The sequence below is a fragment of the Scophthalmus maximus genome, chromosome 16 (assembly GCF_022379125.1).
Source record: "Scophthalmus maximus strain ysfricsl-2021 chromosome 16, ASM2237912v1, whole genome shotgun sequence".
Lineage (NCBI taxonomy): Eukaryota > Metazoa > Chordata > Actinopteri > Pleuronectiformes > Scophthalmidae > Scophthalmus > Scophthalmus maximus.
Window position 1 is genome coordinate 11,806,468 of NC_061530.1, and position 16,782 is coordinate 11,823,249.

A 16,782-nucleotide genomic window follows, 5' to 3' on the forward strand; every position below is an offset into this window, starting at 1 on the left:
GCAGCTGACTGATCATACCGAGCATATAAAGAGAAACAAAGATGAACCATGCAGTCACACAATGGCTTTGATGAAATGGATCTGCGCACTGACTCTGTCAAGCCTCCTTACTACAGGTGAGTCAAACTCTGGAGTGGACCAGTATCTTTCTTTGTGGATCTGCAGATGCTGGCAAAATTATTTAGTTTAACTAGGGTAAGCCTACTTAGGAATTAACAATATCCCCAATTTTCTCAACCTCATGTGACCTGATGTCATTTTTGAAGCTGTATTAAGTTAGTTCTGATTGAGTTTGTCACCATATCTCATGAAGAAGTGCTGGTTGACTGGTGCAAATCAAAAATTTCAGTCAGTTTACCTTAGATGAACACATCAGCATTTAAACACAATTATATATTTTTTAATCTCTGGCTATTTATACTTTTTTAAAAGTTAAATTAATTTATTGATTTATACAGTCTGTTATTATTCAAAGTATCTTATTCTATAATGTATCCCTCTTTGTTAATGTAGAGATTGAGGCTGTTGCGATGGGTGCTGTATGTGCGGTTCTGCGATTAAAGTTCATCTTTAACAATGGCTGCAGGAAATTTATGCAACTTTTGACACCATGAATTACATACACTACATTTTTAAAAGTAAGCGACATTATTATCATTTGTACCAACCTTTAAATGATAATGAATCATTATTTTAAAAAGCATTAACAAAGGTAACACAAATGACTAGAACTTTCTATAAGCAAGACTCTTTGTAAAGTAAATAAGCTGAAATAAATGTGTTAACCAATAATAAAAACATACTTTATCAAAGCTGGAGATATCAATTAAAAGCCAATAACAGGGATTTTTCTCAAGCCATAATGTTTTCTTGTTGAGGAGTTTTGATAAATGATGAAACATTATTATTACAGCAGCACACTACTCAAACAGTGTCTAAGCAATTTGTGTTATTTCTCTTCCAGAGTTACATGCTCAGCTTGATGGTAAGATTTTTATAAACTAATTAAAAAAATGTTCATCATCTTTTCCAAGTCCAACTGTTAAGTAATGTGATTTAGCAAACCAAACAACAAAGCAATTAATCTGATTTACAGGTGACCCCATAGAAAAACTACTAAATTTGATGTTTTGACCACACTGATCTCTTTTCCAGTATGTGGCGCTGCTCCCCTGAACACCAGGATAGTTGGAGGTGAAGATGCTCCACCTGGAAGTTGGCCTTGGCAGGTTAGTCTGCAGAGGTTTGGCGGCCATGTTTGTGGCGGTTCCCTCATCAACCGAGAGTGGGTGATGTCAGCTGCTCACTGCTTCTTCAGGTGGGTAATTCATATATTGAAGATGATACATTTCAATTTGTCTCAGTCTGTGGTTTATGCCATTTTTCTTCTCAAATCTAATTTTGAAAATATTTTTATCATTTCAGTACGAGTACGTCTGGATGGCAGGTTTCTCTCGGCCGTCAGAACCTGCAGGGCACAAACCCAAATGAAGTGTCCACAACTGTTGCCAGAATCATTTTGCATTCAAACTATGACAGTGACACCAACAACAACGACATTGCTCTGCTCAGACTCTCCTCACCAGTCAAATTCACAGACTACATCAGACCTGTGTGTCTGGCAGCCAGTGGCAGTGTGTTCAACAACGGTACAGATTGCTGGGTCACTGGATGGGGCGCAGTCAAGGAGGGAGGTGAGTCTGCTTGTTGCTGACAAACAGTGTTGTCTGAGTGTTATATAAACTGTAGGTTGATGTATGAATTGTGTCTCTTCTTGTTGGTCTCTCAGAGTCATTACCGTTACCTGAAACTCTACAAGAAGTGGAGGTTCCAGTTCTGGGAAACCGACAGTGTAACTGTCTAAATGGAGTCGGTACAGTCACGGACAACATGATCTGTGCTGGTGTTCTAGCAGGAGGCAAAGACTCATGTCAGGTAAACTGCTGCCTTTCATTTGTCCCTTGTTGGTCAATGTGTTTAGGACTCTGTGAAATCCTCAGACGTGTCGTCTCCATGTCCTCAGGGTGACTCAGGAGGTCCAATGGTGAGCAAACAGGGCTCTGTCTGGGTCCAGTCTGGAGTAGTCAGTTTTGGTTTTGGTTGTGCTCGGCCAAATCTGCCAGGAGTCTACTCCAGAGTGTCCCGTTACCAGTCCTGGATCAACTCCTTCATCCGCTCTGATAGGCCAGGCTTTGTCCAGTTCACCTCCAGTGGGCCGGATGCTGACAGCAGCTACACCTGTCCTGGTCTCCCACCTCTTCTTATTACTACCACTTCGGGTGCTGGTACTTGTACTGATGGACCAGAGGCTACAACCACTGAACCAGTTTCTGAAACCACAAGTCCATCATCTACCATGACAAGTGCTGAATGTAAGAACCCTGAACACAACAATATATTGAATTTAAGTATCAATGAATCTATCATCAATATTTATAATGAAAAATAAGCCAACTTTTGTAAAACAAAAGAACTTTCAAACTTTGAAATTCTTCCACCTCTGATGCGGTCAGTGTAGTTAAATTGAGCTCTCATTTGTTTTCCTTGTTGTTTGCAGTGTGTGGCATCACTCCCCTGAACACCAGGATAGTTGGAGGTGAAGATGCTCCACCTGGAAGTTGGCCTTGGCAGGTTAGTCTGCAGAGGTTTGGCGGCCATGTTTGTGGCGGTTCCCTCATCAATCGAGAGTGGGTGATGTCAGCTGCTCACTGCTTCTTCAGGTGGGTAACTCGTATATTGAAGATGATACATTTCAATTTGTCTCAGTCTGTAGTTAATGCCCTATTTTTCTTCTCAAATCTAATCTGAAAATATTTTTATCCTTTCAGTACGAGTACGTCTGGATGGCAGGTTTCTCTCGGCCGTCAGAACCTGCAGGGCACAAACCCAAATGAAGTGTCCACAACTGTTGCCAGAATCATTTTGCATCCAAACTATGACAGTGACACCAACAACAACGACATTGCTCTGCTCAGACTCTCCTCACCAGTCAAATTCACAGACTACATCAGACCTGTGTGTCTGGCAGCCAGTGGCAGTGTGTTCAACAACGGTACAGATTGCTGGGTCACTGGATGGGGCGCAGTCAAGGAGGGAGGTGAGTCTGCTTGTTGCTGACAAACAGTGTTGTCTGAGTGTTATATAAACTGTAGGTTGATGTATGAATTGTGTCTCTTCTTGTTGGTCTCTTAGAGTCATTACCGTTACCTGAAACTCTACAAGAAGTGGAGGTTCCAGTTCTGGGAAACCGACAGTGTAACTGTCTAAATGGAGTCGGTACAGTCACGGACAACATGATATGTGCTGGTGTTCTAGCAGGAGGGAAAGACTCATGTCAGGTAAACTGCTGCCTTTCATTTGTCCCTTGTTGGTCAATGTGTTTAGGACTCTGTGAAATTCTCAGTCGTGTCGTCTCCATGTCCTCAGGGTGACTCAGGAGGTCCAATGGTGAGCAAACAGGGCTCTGTCTGGGTCCAGTCTGGAGTAGTCAGTTTTGGTTTTGGTTGTGCTCGGCCCAATCTGCCAGGAGTCTACTCCAGAGTGTCCCGTTACCAGTCCTGGATCAACTCCTTCATCCGCTCTGATAGGCCAGGCTTTGTCCAGTTCACCTCCAGTGGGCCGGATGCTGACAGCAGCTACACCTGTCCTGGTCTCCCACCTCTTCTTATTACTACCACTTCGGGTGCTGGTACTTGTACTGATGGACCAGAGGCTACAACCACTGAACCAGTTTCTGAAACCACAAGTCCATCATCTACCATGACAAGTGCTGAATGTAAGAACCCTGAACACAACAATATATTGAATTTAAGTATCAATGAATCCATCATCAATATTTATAATGAAAAATAAGCCAACTTTTGTAAAACAAAAGAACTTTCAAACTTTGAAATTCTTCCACCTCTGATGCGGTCAGTGTAGTTAAATTGAGCTCTCATTTGTTTTCCTTGTTGTTTGCAGTGTGTGGCATCACTCCCCTGAACACCAGAATAGTTGGAGGTGAAGATGCTCCACCTGGAAGTTGGCCTTGGCAGGTTAGTCTGCAGAGGTTTGGCGGCCATGTTTGTGGCGGTTCCCTCATCAATCGAGAGTGGGTGATGTCAGCTGCTCACTGCTTCTTCAGGTGGGTAACTCGTATATTGAAGATGATACATTTCAATTTGTCTCAGTCTGTAGTTAATGCCCTATTTTTCTTCTCAAATCTAATCTGAAAATATTATTATCCTCTCAGTACGAGTACGTCTGGATGGCAGGTTTCTCTCGGCCGTCAGAACCTGCAGGGCACAAACCCAAATGAAGTGTCCACAACTGTTGCCAGAATCATTTTGCATCCAAACTATGACAGTGACACCAACAACAACGACATTGCTCTGCTCAGACTCTCCTCACCAGTCAAATTCACAGACTACATCAGACCTGTGTGTCTGGCAGCCAGTGGCAGTGTGTTCAACAACGGTACAGATTGCTGGGTCACTGGATGGGGCGCAGTCAAGGAGGGAGGTGAGTCTGCTTGTTGCTGACAAACAGTGTTGTCTGAGTGTTATATAAACTGTAGGTTGATGTATGAATTGTGTCTCTTCTTGTTGGTCTCTTAGAGTCATTACCGTTACCTGAAACTCTACAAGAAGTGGAGGTTCCAGTTCTGGGAAACCGACAGTGTAACTGTCTAAATGGAGTCGGTACAGTCACGGACAACATGATATGTGCTGGTGTTCTAGCAGGAGGGAAAGACTCATGTCAGGTAAACTGCTGCCTTTCATTTGTCCCTTGTTGGTCAATGTGTTTAGGACTCTGTGAAATTCTCAGTCGTGTCGTCTCCATGTCCTCAGGGTGACTCAGGAGGTCCAATGGTGAGCAAACAGGGCTCTGTCTGGGTCCAGTCTGGAGTAGTCAGTTTTGGTTTTGGTTGTGCTCGGCCCAATCTGCCAGGAGTCTACTCCAGAGTGTCCCGTTACCAGTCCTGGATCAACTCCTTCATCCGCTCTGATAGGCCAGGCTTTGTCCAGTTCACCTCCAGTGGGCCGGATGCTGACAGCAGCTACACCTGTCCTGGTCTCCCACCTCTTCTTCTTACTACCACTTCGGGTGCTGGTACTAGTACTGAAGGACCAGAGGCTACAACCACTGAACCAGTTTCTGAAACCACAAGTCCATCCTCTACCATGACAAGTGCTGAATGTAAGAATCCTGAACACAACAATAAATTGAATTTAAGTATCAATGAATTTATCATCAATATTTATAATGAAAAATGAGCCAACTTTTGTAAAACAAAAGAACTTTCAAACTGAATATCTTCCACCTCGGATAAGGTTAGTGTAGTTAAATTGAGCTCTCATTTGTTTTCCTTGTTGTTTGCAGTGTGTGGCATCACTCCCCTGAACACCAGGATAGTTGGAGGTGAAGATGCTCCACCTGGAAGTTGGCCTTGGCAGGTTAGTCTGCAGAGGTTTGGCGGCCATGTTTGTGGCGGTTCCCTCATCAACCGAGAGTGGGTGATGTCAGCTGCTCACTGCTTCTTCAGGTGGGTAACTCGTATATTGAAGATGATACATTTCAATTTGTCTCAGTCTGTGGTTTATGCCATGTTTTTCTTCTCAAATCTAATCTGAAAATATTTTTATCCTTTCAGTACGAGTACGTCTGGATGGCAGGTTTCTCTCGGCCGTCAGAACCTGCAGGGCACAAACCCAAATGAAGTGTCCACAACTGTTGCCAGAATCATTTTGCATCCAAACTATGACAGTGACACCAACAACAACGACATTGCTCTGCTCAGACTCTCCTCACCAGTCAAATTCACAGACTACATCAGACCTGTGTGTCTGGCAGCCAGTGGCAGTGTGTTCAACAACGGTACAGATTGCTGGGTCACTGGATGGGGCGCAGTCAAGGAGGGAGGTGAGTCTGCTTGTTGCTGACAAACAGTGTTGTCTGAGTGTTATATAAACTGTAGGTTGATGTATGAATTGTGTCTCTTCTTGTTGGTCTCTTAGAGTCATTACCGTTACCTGAAACTCTACAAGAAGTGGAGGTTCCAGTTCTGGGAAACCGACAGTGTAACTGTCTAAATGGAGTCGGTACAGTCACGGACAACATGATATGTGCTGGTGTTCTAGCAGGAGGGAAAGACTCATGTCAGGTAAACTGCTGCCTTTCATTTGTCCCTTGTTGGTCAATGTGTTTAGGACTCTGTGAAATTCTCAGTCGTGTCGTCTCCATGTCCTCAGGGTGACTCAGGAGGTCCAATGGTGAGCAAACAGGGCTCTGTCTGGGTCCAGTCTGGAGTAGTCAGTTTTGGTTTTGGTTGTGCTCGGCCCAATCTGCCAGGAGTCTACTCCAGAGTGTCCCGTTACCAGTCCTGGATCAACTCCTTCATCCGCTCTGATAGGCCAGGCTTTGTCCAGTTCACCTCCAGTGGGCCGGATGCTGACAGCAGCTACACCTGTCCTGGTCTCCCACCTCTTCTTATTACTACCACTTCGGGTGCTGGTACTTGTACTGATGGACCAGAGGCTACAACCACTGAACCAGTTTCTGAAACCACAAGTCCATCATCTACCATGACAAGTGCTGAATGTAAGAACCCTGAACACAACAATATATTGAATTTAAGTATCAATGAATCTATCATCAATATTTATAATGAAAAATAAGCCAACTTATTGAAAACAAAAGAACTTTCAAACTTCGAAATTCTTCCACCTCTGATGCGGTCAGTGTAGTTAAATTGAGCTCTCATTTGTTTTCCTTGTTGTTTGCAGTGTGTGGCATCACTCCCCTGAACACCAGGATAGTTGGAGGTGAAGATGCTCCACCTGGAAGTTGGCCTTGGCAGGTTAGTCTGCAGAGGTTTGGCGGCCATGTTTGTGGCGGTTCCCTCATCAATCGAGAGTGGGTGATGTCAGCTGCTCACTGCTTCTTCAGGTGGGTAATTCGTATATTGAAGATGATACATTTCAATTTGTCTCAGTCTGTAGTTAATGCCCTATTTTTCTTCTCAAATCTAATCTGAAAATATTTTTATCCTTTCAGTACGAGTACGTCTGGATGGCAGGTTTCTCTCGGCCGTCAGAACCTGCAGGGCACAAACCCAAATGAAGTGTCCACAACTGTTGCCAGAATCATTTTGCATCCAAACTATGACAGTGACACCAACAACAACGACATTGCTCTGCTCAGACTCTCCTCACCAGTCAAATTCACAGACTACATCAGACCTGTGTGTCTGGCAGCCAGTGGCAGTGTGTTCAACAACGGTACAGATTGCTGGGTCACTGGATGGGGCGCAGTCAAGGAGGGAGGTGAGTCTGCTTGTTGCTGACAAACAGTGTTGTCTGAGTGTTATATAAACTGTAGGTTGATGTATGAATTGTGTCTCTTCTTGTTGGTCTCTTAGAGTCATTACCGTTACCTGAAACTCTACAAGAAGTGGAGGTTCCAGTTCTGGGAAACCGACAGTGTAACTGTCTAAATGGAGTCGGTACAGTCACGGACAACATGATATGTGCTGGTGTTCTAGCAGGAGGGAAAGACTCATGTCAGGTAAACTGCTGCCTTTCATTTGTCCCTTGTTGGTCAATGTGTTTAGGACTCTGTGAAATTCTCAGTCGTGTCGTCTCCATGTCCTCAGGGTGACTCAGGAGGTCCAATGGTGAGCAAACAGGGCTCTGTCTGGGTCCAGTCTGGAGTAGTCAGTTTTGGTTTTGGTTGTGCTCGGCCCAATCTGCCAGGAGTCTACTCCAGAGTGTCCCGTTACCAGTCCTGGATCAACTCCTTCATCCGCTCTGATAGGCCAGGCTTTGTCCAGTTCACCTCCAGTGGGCCGGATGCTGACAGCAGCTACACCTGTCCTGGTCTCCCACCTCTTCTTATTACTACCACTTCGGGTGCTGGTACTTGTACTGATGGACCAGAGGCTACAACCACTGAACCAGTTTCTGAAACCACAAGTCCATCATCTACCATGACAAGTGCTGAATGTAAGAACCCTGAACACAACAATATATTGAATTTAAGTATCAATGAATCTATCATCAATATTTATAATGAAAAATAAGCCAACTTATTGAAAACAAAAGAACTTTCAAACTTTGAAATTCTTCCACCTCTGATGCGGTCAGTGTAGTTAAATTGAGCTCTCATTTGTTTTCCTTGTTGTTTGCAGTGTGTGGCATCACTCCCCTGAACACCAGGATAGTTGGAGGTGAAGATGCTCCACCTGGAAGTTGGCCTTGGCAGGTTAGTCTGCAGAGGTTTGGCGGCCATGTTTGTGGCGGTTCCCTCATCAACCGAGAGTGGGTGATGTCAGCTGCTCACTGCTTCTTCAGGTGGGTAATTCATATATTGAAGATGATACATTTCAATTTGTCTCAGTCTGTGGTTTATGCCATTTTCCTTCTCAAATCTAATTTTGAAAATATTTTTATCCTTTCAGTACGAGTACGTCTGGATGGCAGGTTTCTCTTGGCCGTCAGAACCTGCAGGGCACAAACCCAAATGAAGTGTCCACAACTGTTGCCAGAATCATTTTGCATTCAAACTATGACCGTGACACCAACAACAACGACATTGCTCTGCTCAGACTCTCCTCACCAGTCAAATTCACAGACTACATCAGACCTGTGTGTCTGGCAGCCAGTGGCAGTGTGTTCAACAACGGTACAGATTGCTGGGTCACTGGATGGGGCGCAGTCAAGGAGGGAGGTGAGTCTGCTTGTTGCTGACAAACAGTGTTGTCTGAGTGTTATATAAACTGTAGGTTGATGTATGAATTGTGTCTCTTCTTGTTGGTCTCTCAGAGTCATTACCGTTACCTGAAACTCTACAAGAAGTGGAGGTTCCAGTTCTGGGAAACCGACAGTGTAACTGTCTAAATGGAGTCGGTACAGTCACGGACAACATGATCTGTGCTGGTGTTCTAGCAGGAGGCAAAGACTCATGTCAGGTAAACTGCTGCCTTTCATTTGTCCCTTGTTGGTCAATGTGTTTAGGACTCTGTGAAATCCTCAGACGTGTCGTCTCCATGTCCTCAGGGTGACTCAGGAGGTCCAATGGTGAGCAAACAGGGCTCTGTCTGGGTCCAGTCTGGAGTAGTCAGTTTTGGTTTTGGTTGTGCTCGGCCCAATCTGCCAGGAGTCTACTCCAGAGTGTCCCGTTACCAGTCCTGGATCAACTCCTTCATCCGCTCTGATAGGCCAGGCTTTGTCCAGTTCACCTCCAGTGGGCCGGATGCTGACAGCAGCTACACCTGTCCTGGTCTCCCACCTCTTCTTATTACTACCACTTCGGGTGCTGGTACTTGTACTGATGGACCAGAGGCTACAACCACTGAACCAGTTTCTGAAACCACAAGTCCATCATCTACCATGACAAGTGCTGAATGTAAGAACCCTGAACACAACAATATATTGAATTTAAGTATCAATGAATCTATCATCAATATTTATAATGAAAAATAAGCCAACTTTTGTAAAACAAAAGAACTTTCAAACTTTGAAATTCTTCCACCTCTGATGCGGTCAGTGTAGTTAAATTGAGCTCTCATTTGTTTTCCTTGTTGTTTGCAGTGTGTGGCATCACTCCCCTGAACACCAGAATAGTTGGAGGTGAAGATGCTCCACCTGGAAGTTGGCCTTGGCAGGTTAGTCTGCAGAGGTTTGGCGGCCATGTTTGTGGCGGTTCCCTCATCAATCGAGAGTGGGTGATGTCAGCTGCTCACTGCTTCTTCAGGTGGGTAACTCGTATATTGAAGATGATACATTTCAATTTGTCTCAGTCTGTAGTTAATGCCCTATTTTTCTTCTCAAATCTAATCTGAAAATATTATTATCCTCTCAGTACGAGTACGTCTGGATGGCAGGTTTCTCTCGGCCGTCAGAACCTGCAGGGCACAAACCCAAATGAAGTGTCCACAACTGTTGCCAGAATCATTTTGCATCCAAACTATGACAGTGACACCAACAACAACGACATTGCTCTGCTCAGACTCTCCTCACCAGTCAAATTCACAGACTACATCAGACCTGTGTGTCTGGCAGCCAGTGGCAGTGTGTTCAACAACGGTACAGATTGCTGGGTCACTGGATGGGGCGCAGTCAAGGAGGGAGGTGAGTCTGCTTGTTGCTGACAAACAATGTTGTCTGAGTGTTATATAAACTGTAGGTTGATGTATGAATTGTGTCTCTTCTTGTTGGTCTCTTAGAGTCATTACCGTTACCTGAAACTCTACAAGAAGTGGAGGTTCCAGTTCTGGGAAACCGACAGTGTAACTGTCTAAATGGAGTCGGTACAGTCACGGACAACATGATATGTGCTGGTGTTCTAGCAGGAGGGAAAGACTCATGTCAGGTAAACTGCTGCCTTTCATTTGTCCCTTGTTGGTCAATGTGTTTAGGACTCTGTGAAATTCTCAGTCGTGTCGTCTCCATGTCCTCAGGGTGACTCAGGAGGTCCAATGGTGAGCAAACAGGGCTCTGTCTGGGTCCAGTCTGGAGTAGTCAGTTTTGGTTTTGGTTGTGCTCGGCCCAATCTGCCAGGAGTCTACTCCAGAGTGTCCCGTTACCAGTCCTGGATCAACTCCTTCATCCGCTCTGATAGGCCAGGCTTTGTCCAGTTCACCTCCAGTGGGCCGGATGCTGACAGCAGCTACACCTGTCCTGGTCTCCCACCTCTTCTTATTACTACCACTTCGGGTGCTGGTACTTGTACTGATGGACCAGAGGCTACAACCACTGAACCAGTTTCTGAAACCACAAGTCCATCATCTACCATGACAAGTGCTGAATGTAAGAACCCTGAACACAACAATATATTGAATTTAAGTATCAATGAATCCATCATCAATATTTATAATGAAAAATAAGCCAACTTTTGTAAAACAAAAGAACTTTCAAACTTTGAAATTCTTCCACCTCTGATGCGGTCAGTGTAGTTAAATTGAGCTCTCATTTGTTTTCCTTGTTGTTTGCAGTGTGTGGCATCACTCCCCTGAACACCAGAATAGTTGGAGGTGAAGATGCTCCACCTGGAAGTTGGCCTTGGCAGGTTAGTCTGCAGAGGTTTGGCGGCCATGTTTGTGGCGGTTCCCTCATCAATCGAGAGTGGGTGATGTCAGCTGCTCACTGCTTCTTCAGGTGGGTAACTCGTATATTGAAGATGATACATTTCAATTTGTCTCAGTCTGTAGTTAATGCCCTATTTTTCTTCTCAAATCTAATCTGAAAATATTATTATCCTCTCAGTACGAGTACGTCTGGATGGCAGGTTTCTCTCGGCCGTCAGAACCTGCAGGGCACAAACCCAAATGAAGTGTCCACAACTGTTGCCAGAATCATTTTGCATCCAAACTATGACAGTGACACCAACAACAACGACATTGCTCTGCTCAGACTCTCCTCACCAGTCAAATTCACAGACTACATCAGACCTGTGTGTCTGGCAGCCAGTGGCAGTGTGTTCAACAACGGTACAGATTGCTGGGTCACTGGATGGGGCGCAGTCAAGGAGGGAGGTGAGTCTGCTTGTTGCTGACAAACAGTGTTGTCTGAGTGTTATATAAACTGTAGGTTGATGTATGAATTGTGTCTCTTCTTGTTGGTCTCTTAGAGTCATTACCGTTACCTGAAACTCTACAAGAAGTGGAGGTTCCAGTTCTGGGAAACCGACAGTGTAACTGTCTAAATGGAGTCGGTACAGTCACGGACAACATGATATGTGCTGGTGTTCTAGCAGGAGGGAAAGACTCATGTCAGGTAAACTGCTGCCTTTCATTTGTCCCTTGTTGGTCAATGTGTTTAGGACTCTGTGAAATTCTCAGTCGTGTCGTCTCCATGTCCTCAGGGTGACTCAGGAGGTCCAATGGTGAGCAAACAGGGCTCTGTCTGGGTCCAGTCTGGAGTAGTCAGTTTTGGTTTTGGTTGTGCTCGGCCCAATCTGCCAGGAGTCTACTCCAGAGTGTCCCGTTACCAGTCCTGGATCAACTCCTTCATCCGCTCTGATAGGCCAGGCTTTGTCCAGTTCACCTCCAGTGGGCCGGATGCTGACAGCAGCTACACCTGTCCTGGTCTCCCACCTCTTCTTCTTACTACCACTTCGGGTGCTGGTACTAGTACTGAAGGACCAGAGGCTACAACCACTGAACCAGTTTCTGAAACCACAAGTCCATCCTCTACCATGACAAGTGCTGAATGTAAGAATCCTGAACACAACAATAAATTGAATTTAAGTATCAATGAATTTATCATCAATATTTATAATGAAAAATGAGCCAACTTTTGTAAAACAAAAGAACTTTCAAACTGAATATCTTCCACCTCGGATAAGGTTAGTGTAGTTAAATTGAGCTCTCATTTGTTTTCCTTGTTGTTTGCAGTGTGTGGCATCACTCCCCTGAACACCAGGATAGTTGGAGGTGAAGATGCTCCACCTGGAAGTTGGCCTTGGCAGGTTAGTCTGCAGAGGTTTGGCGGCCATGTTTGTGGCGGTTCCCTCATCAACCGAGAGTGGGTGATGTCAGCTGCTCACTGCTTCTTCAGGTGGGTAACTCGTATATTGAAGATGATACATTTCAATTTGTCTCAGTCTGTGGTTTATGCCATGTTTTTCTTCTCAAATCTAATCTGAAAATATTTTTATCCTTTCAGTACGAGTACGTCTGGATGGCAGGTTTCTCTCGGCCGTCAGAACCTGCAGGGCACAAACCCAAATGAAGTGTCCACAACTGTTGCCAGAATCATTTTGCATCCAAACTATGACAGTGACACCAACAACAACGACATTGCTCTGCTCAGACTCTCCTCACCAGTCAAATTCACAGACTACATCAGACCTGTGTGTCTGGCAGCCAGTGGCAGTGTGTTCAACAACGGTACAGATTGCTGGGTCACTGGATGGGGCGCAGTCAAGGAGGGAGGTGAGTCTGCTTGTTGCTGACAAACAGTGTTGTCTGAGTGTTATATAAACTGTAGGTTGATGTATGAATTGTGTCTCTTCTTGTTGGTCTCTTAGAGTCATTACCGTTACCTGAAACTCTACAAGAAGTGGAGGTTCCAGTTCTGGGAAACCGACAGTGTAACTGTCTAAATGGAGTCGGTACAGTCACGGACAACATGATATGTGCTGGTGTTCTAGCAGGAGGGAAAGACTCATGTCAGGTAAACTGCTGCCTTTCATTTGTCCCTTGTTGGTCAATGTGTTTAGGACTCTGTGAAATTCTCAGTCGTGTCGTCTCCATGTCCTCAGGGTGACTCAGGAGGTCCAATGGTGAGCAAACAGGGCTCTGTCTGGGTCCAGTCTGGAGTAGTCAGTTTTGGTTTTGGTTGTGCTCGGCCCAATCTGCCAGGAGTCTACTCCAGAGTGTCCCGTTACCAGTCCTGGATCAACTCCTTCATCCGCTCTGATAGGCCAGGCTTTGTCCAGTTCACCTCCAGTGGGCCGGATGCTGACAGCAGCTACACCTGTCCTGGTCTCCCACCTCTTCTTATTACTACCACTTCGGGTGCTGGTACTTGTACTGATGGACCAGAGGCTACAACCACTGAACCAGTTTCTGAAACCACAAGTCCATCATCTACCATGACAAGTGCTGAATGTAAGAACCCTGAACACAACAATATATTGAATTTAAGTATCAATGAATCTATCATCAATATTTATAATGAAAAATAAGCCAACTTATTGAAAACAAAAGAACTTTCAAACTTCGAAATTCTTCCACCTCTGATGCGGTCAGTGTAGTTAAATTGAGCTCTCATTTGTTTTCCTTGTTGTTTGCAGTGTGTGGCATCACTCCCCTGAACACCAGGATAGTTGGAGGTGAAGATGCTCCACCTGGAAGTTGGCCTTGGCAGGTTAGTCTGCAGAGGTTTGGCGGCCATGTTTGTGGCGGTTCCCTCATCAATCGAGAGTGGGTGATGTCAGCTGCTCACTGCTTCTTCAGGTGGGTAATTCGTATATTGAAGATGATACATTTCAATTTGTCTCAGTCTGTAGTTAATGCCCTATTTTTCTTCTCAAATCTAATCTGAAAATATTTTTATCCTTTCAGTACGAGTACGTCTGGATGGCAGGTTTCTCTCGGCCGTCAGAACCTGCAGGGCACAAACCCAAATGAAGTGTCCACAACTGTTGCCAGAATCATTTTGCATCCAAACTATGACAGTGACACCAACAACAACGACATTGCTCTGCTCAGACTCTCCTCACCAGTCAAATTCACAGACTACATCAGACCTGTGTGTCTGGCAGCCAGTGGCAGTGTGTTCAACAACGGTACAGATTGCTGGGTCACTGGATGGGGCGCAGTCAAGGAGGGAGGTGAGTCTGCTTGTTGCTGACAAACAGTGTTGTCTGAGTGTTATATAAACTGTAGGTTGATGTATGAATTGTGTCTCTTCTTGTTGGTCTCTTAGAGTCATTACCGTTACCTGAAACTCTACAAGAAGTGGAGGTTCCAGTTCTGGGAAACCGACAGTGTAACTGTCTAAATGGAGTCGGTACAGTCACGGACAACATGATATGTGCTGGTGTTCTAGCAGGAGGGAAAGACTCATGTCAGGTAAACTGCTGCCTTTCATTTGTCCCTTGTTGGTCAATGTGTTTAGGACTCTGTGAAATTCTCAGTCGTGTCGTCTCCATGTCCTCAGGGTGACTCAGGAGGTCCAATGGTGAGCAAACAGGGCTCTGTCTGGGTCCAGTCTGGAGTAGTCAGTTTTGGTTTTGGTTGTGCTCGGCCCAATCTGCCAGGAGTCTACTCCAGAGTGTCCCGTTACCAGTCCTGGATCAACTCCTTCATCCGCTCTGATAGGCCAGGCTTTGTCCAGTTCACCTCCAGTGGGCCGGATGCTGACAGCAGCTACACCTGTCCTGGTCTCCCACCTCTTCTTATTACTACCACTTCGGGTGCTGGTACTTGTACTGATGGACCAGAGGCTACAACCACTGAACCAGTTTCTGAAACCACAAGTCCATCATCTACCATGACAAGTGCTGAATGTAAGAACCCTGAACACAACAATATATTGAATTTAAGTATCAATGAATCTATCATCAATATTTATAATGAAAAATAAGCCAACTTATTGAAAACAAAAGAACTTTCAAACTTTGAAATTCTTCCACCTCTGATGCGGTCAGTGTAGTTAAATTGAGCTCTCATTTGTTTTCCTTGTTGTTTGCAGTGTGTGGCATCACTCCCCTGAACACCAGGATAGTTGGAGGTGAAGATGCTCCACCTGGAAGTTGGCCTTGGCAGGTTAGTCTGCAGAGGTTTGGCGGCCATGTTTGTGGCGGTTCCCTCATCAACCGAGAGTGGGTGATGTCAGCTGCTCACTGCTTCTTCAGGTGGGTAATTCATATATTGAAGATGATACATTTCAATTTGTCTCAGTCTGTGGTTTATGCCATTTTCCTTCTCAAATCTAATTTTGAAAATATTTTTATCCTTTCAGTACGAGTACGTCTGGATGGCAGGTTTCTCTTGGCCGTCAGAACCTGCAGGGCACAAACCCAAATGAAGTGTCCACAACTGTTGCCAGAATCATTTTGCATTCAAACTATGACCGTGACACCAACAACAACGACATTGCTCTGCTCAGACTCTCCTCACCAGTCAAATTCACAGACTACATCAGACCTGTGTGTCTGGCAGCCAGTGGCAGTGTGTTCAACAACGGTACAGATTGCTGGGTCACTGGATGGGGCGCAGTCAAGGAGGGAGGTGAGTCTGCTTGTTGCTGACAAACAGTGTTGTCTGAGTGTTATATAAACTGTAGGTTGATGTATGAATTGTGTCTCTTCTTGTTGGTCTCTCAGAGTCATTACCGTTACCTGAAACTCTACAAGAAGTGGAGGTTCCAGTTCTGGGAAACCGACAGTGTAACTGTCTAAATGGAGTCGGTACAGTCACGGACAACATGATCTGTGCTGGTGTTCTAGCAGGAGGCAAAGACTCATGTCAGGTAAACTGCTGCCTTTCATTTGTCCCTTGTTGGTCAATGTGTTTAGGACTCTGTGAAATCCTCAGACGTGTCGTCTCCATGTCCTCAGGGTGACTCAGGAGGTCCAATGGTGAGCAAACAGGGCTCTGTCTGGGTCCAGTCTGGAGTAGTCAGTTTTGGTTTTGGTTGTGCTCGGCCCAATCTGCCAGGAGTCTACTCCAGAGTGTCCCGTTACCAGTCCTGGATCAACTCCTTCATCCGCTCTGATAGGCCAGGCTTTGTCCAGTTCACCTCCAGTGGGCCGGATGCTGACAGCAGCTACACCTGTCCTGGTCTCCCACCTCTTCTTATTACTACCACTTCGGGTGCTGGTACTTGTACTGATGGACCAGAGGCTACAACCACTGAACCAGTTTCTGAAACCACAAGTCCATCATCTACCATGACAAGTGCTGAATGTAAGAACCCTGAACACAACAATATATTGAATTTAAGTATCAATGAATCTATCATCAATATTTATAATGAAAAATAAGCCAACTTTTGTAAAACAAAAGAACTTTCAAACTTTGAAATTCTTCCACCTCTGATGCGGTCAGTGTAGTTAAATTGAGCTCTCATTTGTTTTCCTTGTTGTTTGCAGTGTGTGGCATCACTCCCCTGAACACCAGAATAGTTGGAGGTGAAGATGCTCCACCTGGAAGTTGGCCTTGGCAGGTTAGTCTGCAGAGGTTTGGCGGCCATGTTTGTGGCGGTTCCCTCATCAATCGAGAGTGGGTGATGTCAGCTGCTCACTGCTTCTTCAGGTGGGTAACTCGTATATTGAAGATGATACATTTCAATT

At 45.1% G+C, this 16,782-nt stretch overlaps 1 protein-coding gene across 1 annotated transcript in view; it reads left to right on the forward strand.

The window, feature by feature from the left end:
- LOC118287143 overlaps nt 1-16,782 on the forward strand; it is a 26,713-nt gene continuing 9,931 nt past the window's right edge. Inside the window, 47 exon segments of the mRNA XM_035611988.2 lie at nt 1-116; nt 965-985; nt 1,156-1,318; nt 1,426-1,694; nt 1,790-1,935; nt 2,024-2,372; nt 2,558-2,720; nt 2,829-3,097; nt 3,193-3,400; nt 3,402-3,775; nt 3,961-4,123; nt 4,232-4,500; nt 4,596-4,741; nt 4,830-5,178; nt 5,362-5,524; nt 5,633-5,901; nt 5,997-6,204; nt 6,206-6,579; nt 6,765-6,927; nt 7,036-7,304; nt 7,400-7,545; nt 7,634-7,982; nt 8,168-8,330; nt 8,438-8,706; nt 8,802-9,012; nt 9,014-9,384; nt 9,570-9,732; nt 9,841-10,109; nt 10,205-10,350; nt 10,439-10,787; nt 10,973-11,135; nt 11,244-11,512; nt 11,608-11,815; nt 11,817-12,190; nt 12,374-12,536; nt 12,645-12,913; nt 13,009-13,154; nt 13,243-13,591; nt 13,777-13,939; nt 14,048-14,316; nt 14,412-14,619; nt 14,621-14,994; nt 15,180-15,342; nt 15,450-15,718; nt 15,814-15,959; nt 16,048-16,396; nt 16,582-16,744. Of these exon segments, the coding sequence (XP_035467881.2) occupies nt 62-116; nt 965-985; nt 1,156-1,318; nt 1,426-1,694; nt 1,790-1,935; nt 2,024-2,372; nt 2,558-2,720; nt 2,829-3,097; nt 3,193-3,400; nt 3,402-3,775; nt 3,961-4,123; nt 4,232-4,500; nt 4,596-4,741; nt 4,830-5,178; nt 5,362-5,524; nt 5,633-5,901; nt 5,997-6,204; nt 6,206-6,579; nt 6,765-6,927; nt 7,036-7,304; nt 7,400-7,545; nt 7,634-7,982; nt 8,168-8,330; nt 8,438-8,706; nt 8,802-9,012; nt 9,014-9,384; nt 9,570-9,732; nt 9,841-10,109; nt 10,205-10,350; nt 10,439-10,787; nt 10,973-11,135; nt 11,244-11,512; nt 11,608-11,815; nt 11,817-12,190; nt 12,374-12,536; nt 12,645-12,913; nt 13,009-13,154; nt 13,243-13,591; nt 13,777-13,939; nt 14,048-14,316; nt 14,412-14,619; nt 14,621-14,994; nt 15,180-15,342; nt 15,450-15,718; nt 15,814-15,959; nt 16,048-16,396; nt 16,582-16,744 (10,871 nt within the window). The 5' untranslated portion in view covers nt 1-61.